Below are 6,000 nucleotides of genomic sequence, written 5' to 3'. Positions count from 1 at the left end.
ATTGAGCTGCGTCCTTTACCCTTCCTGACTGGAGTCCTGTATAGTAGGAAAGGGCCAGACTACAGTCCCGAGTGGTCTCTCTAGGGAACATGTGGGACTAACACTGTGAGGCTAGCAGCAGGCTCGCAGCAAAACGAAATAAAAGTTAAGCTGCTATAAATAGCCATTTACCTCCCCTCACACGCTCCATCTCCCTCCCCTCCGAGCAGCAGCAGCAGGACCCAGCACTGGGCAGAGTTGCTATTGGATTAAAATAGCATCATCTGCCCTGCCCTCTCATGCCTGGGCCGCAGCTGGGCGCCCAGTCTCCACACTGTTTGGGAGCAGCAGGAATGGGAAGATGGCTGAAGATCTGGGAGAGCTGCTGGTCCCTTACATGCCCACCATCAGGGTACCCAAGTCAGGGGACAGAGTCTACAAAACGGAGTGCTCCTTCTCTTATGACTCCCCTGTGAGTGAAGCTGCTTTGTGATTCCCCCTCCCTTCAGCATGCACCTTGTTTTGGGCTTTTGCTCATATGCTGATTATCTACAGCACGTAAGGGGAGATGCACAGCCGTTGCGACTTGCTTCCCTCTTGTTACAAATCCGCCCGCATCTCCTTTACTGTGTTCTGATTCACTTGTAGTACGAGACACCGCCGTGTGTTGTAACTTGCTCTTCCCTTACTGACACTTCCCTTGCTGGCACCTATCTCCTAGCCCTTGGGGTAGGAGATGGGTGCCAGTAGTGCACTGTGTAGTAAGACTGGAAATGCTTCTCTGGTCACACTGTGGCTTGTGGGTGTCCAGTATCTCCTGGACTACAATTGCCAGCAGCTTCGGGGAGCTGAGAGTTATAGTTTTATGTTTTTGCAAGAGTTATAATTTGTTTATCCATGATTTATGTGCTTTGGCATATTGTATCTTGTAAGGGTTGACATTACACTACATTTGCGTTGCTTGTATTTTTCATCTATGATGTTATGTTAAACTAAACTTAGTCATCATTTTTTTTCAACATTCTTTGCTCTCAATTTGTGTAATTAATGCTTAAGCCTAGAGTATTCCCCGGGCTCTTTACCATGTCAGGGGCCACATGGGGTTCGAATTCCAACCTGTGCAACTTAGGCCAAAGGCTGTCATGGGTGCTGGGCTTTGCAGCTGGAGGGGTACAGACTAGATATCAATGAATTCAATATTTGCCCCACTAGCCCTCCTTGGCAATTTACCAAAATCTGTACCAAAAGATAAGGATTGTTGTGGGGGGTCTTCCACATTAGTTTCTTTTTGTCTCTTTCAATGTTTGTTTTGTTCTCTACAAAGTGCCCTTAAAATGAACTATTAGTTAATTAATTTTATAAGTCGGCTTAAAAGCACTTGTCTCTCAAATTGGGATCACATGAATTAGGCTAGTAATGAACTACCAAATCAAAGTAGCACACTTAATGGTACATGGGGTGTTTTTCCTGTCACTGTTTTCGACAATAATCTATGTAAAAATACGCATGTCCATGTTAAATATTGCTTTTGTTGCTCATGTGTTTGTGCAAAGATGCTAGAAAACATCTTTTACAGCTTTTACTGGACCTTTTGGTGCATTTGCATTATAGCTTGAAAACTATATTTGTTTCACATACACTGGGGCTCATTTATCAACACTGGGCAAATTTGCCCATGGGCAGTTACCTATAGCAACCAATCGGTGATTAGCTTTTTAAAGCCAGCTACAAGTAGAACAATGAAAGCAGCAATCTGATTGGTTGTCATGGGTTACTGCCCATGGGCAAATTTGCCCAGTATTGATAAATGACCCTCACTGTGTGCTATTGTCCTAAATCTGGCGTAACACTGACTGTCAGAAATGGCCTCAGAAAAGCCAAAGCCTTTAAAAGGCAAATAAACCCCAAACAATTTGGGGTTAAGCTGCTTGTATTACAGGACAATGCTGCAGGTAATCTGTTTTGCCTCCCACAGTGAGGTTACTATTTATTTAATTATTTAAGTATTTAATTATTAGTATCCCTGAATTATAATTTGATTTGCTATGCATGTCTGGATCAGCAATTGCATCCCCAGAATTGCGCACTGCACAACTGCATGGTCCCCTGCAAATAATGGGGGGCATTCTTCAAAGGATGAACCCAGAAGTATGCATGTGAGCAAGTAAGTGATCTCATATCAATGAGAAAGTATAGAGGTCTGTTGTTGTGTGTTGCTCAAAATGTAGAGGGTACACTTGAACGTCAGATTATTTAGTAAGAGCTCTCAACAATTTGCAAACTTGTTCTAAAACTTGTTTTGGTCACACATATCAACATTTTATTTTACTTTTCTTGTCTTTTTCATTTTTAAAAATGACTCAGCTGTCTGGCGTTTATCACATATGCTGGAACAGTTATTTTTGTCCACACACTTAAAGTCTCAAGTGTCAGGCAGCAGTTCAACCACCCTGGGAAGTAGCTCAGTCTGAATAGCCTTTTAGCGATAATACTGATAAATATCGGGGCGTTCTCTACAAGTTCCAGGAAGTTTTTAGAGTCTGGAAACTGCAAAAGACCATTGCTCAGAAAAATGACTGATCAATAACCTGCAGCCATTCTTAATCTACTCTCTTCTTTTAAATTTGGCCACTGAAGAGCTGGAAAACTATATTTGTTTCACCTACGCTGACAGTCAGTGTTACCCCAGCTTTAGGACAATAGTACACAGCATAGGTGAAACAAATATAGTTTTCAAGCTATACTGCAAATGCACCAAAAGGGTCCAGTAAAAGCTGTGTTCCAGTTGAATGTTATAGGGCTTATGTTCCACTTCATTTAAAGGAACAGAATGTAGATCAAATATGACTTCTGAACACATTAAACAAGAATATTCCCATGCTTAAATTCATACTGACACTAAAAAAATATTATTCAAAATATTAATGTACATCAAACGTTATTTATAGGTCATGTTGATGTTTTTCACTGATAGGGCTGCTTTTGTAAGTAATTGTCACTTGAAGTTCCTAAACCTGATTGTTTTGCCAACCTGACTGTCCATTTTTAACTTGTCAGTTAGAGTTTCTAATGCTAATGGACTACTGCTGCACAAATATGGCAGCCCCCTCATAGAGGAACATGCGAATCAGATGGGTAATGTAAAAGCATCTGCAAATACTTTATAGGGCAAAATTATAGATAGCAAGGCGAAGACAATATTATAATAGAGGTAAAAAAAAGGTTTAATTTCTGTTGTCAGTATCTCTTTAAAGGACCAGTAACATAAATACTTTTTATTTTAAATTCATTTCTTTTTAACAAAAAAAAAACACCAAGACAGTTTAAACATTTAATTCGCAAAGCTTTTATTAAGAAATTACTTACCGATTCTCTGCATGTGCTCCACTTCAGAAACGGCGACAGGGCGACGATCCATCGTGCGGCACTCAATTTCTCCTCCCTGGCTATCAAGGCAGGGAGGAGAAATTTAGCGCCGCACGATGGATCGTCGCCCTGTCGCCATATCTGAAGAGGAGCACATGCAAAGAATCGGTAAGTATTTTTTTTATAAAAGCTTTGTGAATTAAAAGTTTTAACTGTCTTGGTGGTTTTTTCATTAAAAAGATTTTCAAAAAAAATTTATGTTACTGGTCTTTTAAGGGCTGTGTGATAAAACAGGCACTGTTTCATTGGGAGTTTATTTATGTAGTGAGGAATAGTATGAAGGGTTTCAGTCATGAATTAACAGTAGACAGATTTATAATCCTTCTTTGTCTCCATAATCAATTTAAAAGAGAAGGAAAGGCTTGCAGCACTTGGGGGTGCAAAATGTAAGGCACCCCAACTGATTGTAGTTACTTGCCTGAAATCCCTGGAAAACTGCACCGGCCTGGGGTTATACCATTGAGCACCACGGAACGATCTTCAAATTTCCCTGGGCAAACGCATGTGCAGTTGAACGAAATAGCCGTCTTTTTAGTTAAATTTCGACTTTTCGTTCTACTGTACATGCGCAGCCACACGAAGACCGAGGAAGACGGAAGAAGATTGCTCCGTATTGCTCACTGGTATAACCCCGGGCCAGTGCAGTTTTCTGCTGATAGGAGCACCGACCTGGGGTTTCAGGTAAGTAACTACAATCACTTGGGGGTGCCTAGCATTTGGCACCCCCAAGTGCTGCAAGACTTTCCTTCTGTTTTAACAGGCTACTACAATTTTTAAAAAATATGCTTTTCATAAAGCATGTAATGGAGCATTGTGCACACACAGCAATTAAAAAAAATGTTAATATCTGGTCATAAGACCAACATGAGTCGCATTTCAAAAAGTATACAGAATCTTGGCGGTGAGTTGAGTGTCAATGCCTGATTGTAATCTGAGTCCACGTATTTGTGTTTTGAGTGGCAACTATAGACTGCAGTTCCCAAGCAATAACTAGGTTTGTTCCACCACAATGTAGTGTTAATGAACCATGTTTTACTGGGACTGGTAGATGTTCATTTTCTCTCAAAGTATACTGGAATTGGCAGCATCTGTTACCCTGCCCCCATCACATAACAGTGGGGGGGGGATCAGGTTTGTGGCAGCTGGGGTCCCTTTCAGCTGGTAAATCCTTTGGTTTGCATTTGCAAAAGAACATCAGATATTTTTACATGAGTGAGCCAATAGCATCCCTTAAAGGAATTGTTCAGTGTAAAAATAAAAACTAGGTAATAGGCTGTGCCAAATAAAAAATGTTTTTATAGTTAGCCAAAATGTAATGTATAAAGGCTGGAGTGATTTGATGTCTAACATAAAAGCCAGAACACTATTTCCTGCTTTGCAGCTCTCTTGATTTCCACTGATTGGTTGCCAGGCAGTAACCAATCAGAGACTTGGGGGGGGCACATGGCACAACTGTTTGTTTTTGAATCTGAGCTGAATGCTAAGGATCAATTGCAAATGCACTGAACAGTTATGTCCCATGTGGCCCCCCTTAAATTCACTAACTCAGAGTTAGAGAGGTGCAAAGCAGGAAGTAGTGTTCTGGCTATTATGTTAGACATTCAGTCACTCCAGCCTTTATACATTATATTTTAAACTAACTAACTATATAAGAATATTTTTTTATTTTGCACAGCTTATTTACCCGGTTTTTAATTTGACACTTTTAATTGAGATCAGTCCAAAAATGCACACCTTTGCAATTTTTATGCCAATATATGCTCGTGTAGCTACACAAAAGCTTTTAGGAGTGTACCCCCTTCTCTCAGCCCACCTACAAAACACAGCCAGAGAAAAGTGGATTGTATGCACTCACCCCAAGACAGGAAAAGTGTGATCACTAAGTTTTTTTTTCTTCTAAGGGGTACCTTTTAGGGAAAAAAAAATCACTGACCTGTGGAGAAACCATTAATTTACTTTTAAAGGAGAACTAAAACTTAACTAAAGAAGTAGCTAGAAATGTTGTACATTATGTTTTGGGCTTCTGTACCAGCCCAAGGCAACCACAACCCTTTAGCAGTAAAGATCTGTGTCTCCAAATATGCCCCAGTAGCTCCCCATCTTCTTTTCTGCTGATTCACTGCACATGCTCTGTGCTGCTGTCACTTGCTGAGTTTAGGGACCCACTCAGAATATACAGTACACATAGATGTCTCAATATAAGGCTGATTAGTAATTAATACCGATAATTACTTGGCAGCACAAAAACTGGTACAATTAGCATCAGAATTTAATAATTAGCCCTATAGCATCAGCTTATATTACAGACAAACCTCATTTTCTGCTTGATAATTTGTGATGACCCCTAAGCTTAGCTTCTCAACAGCTGCTCAGAGCCCACTGAGCATGTGAGTGTCGCAGACACTTTCCAAGATGGTGACCCCTGTGAGAAGTGTGGATCATTGCTGCTATTCAGAAGCTGAAACTTTAGGCTAGTGCAATAAGTTCATTATATAAAATATGGCATTTTTAGCCATATTAATTTTTAGGGTTTATCGTAATTTATTGTAGACTTTAATAATAACTCTGGACCTATTACTCAATCTTTAGGTGCTC

At 40.3% G+C, this 6,000-nt stretch overlaps 1 protein-coding gene across 2 annotated transcripts in view; it reads left to right on the top strand.

Moving 5' to 3' along the window:
- Positions 1 to 287: 287 nt before the first annotated feature.
- usp13.S (ubiquitin specific peptidase 13 S homeolog) overlaps positions 288 to 6,000 on the top strand; it is a 65,655-nt gene continuing 59,942 nt past the window's right edge. Inside the window, exon 1 of one of the 2 annotated variants that reach the window (XM_018265686.2) lies at positions 288 to 451. In XM_018265686.2, the coding sequence (XP_018121175.1) occupies positions 341 to 451 (111 nt within the window). In that variant the 5' untranslated portion in view covers positions 288 to 340. The remainder of the gene's footprint in view (positions 452 to 6,000) is intronic. The other variant, XM_018265685.2, reaches the window with a different exon arrangement.

The sequence above is a fragment of the Xenopus laevis genome, chromosome 5S (assembly GCF_017654675.1).
Source record: "Xenopus laevis strain J_2021 chromosome 5S, Xenopus_laevis_v10.1, whole genome shotgun sequence".
Taxonomy (NCBI): Eukaryota; Metazoa; Chordata; class Amphibia; order Anura; family Pipidae; genus Xenopus; species Xenopus laevis.
This window is presented reverse-complemented; position numbering and strand designations above follow the sequence as displayed.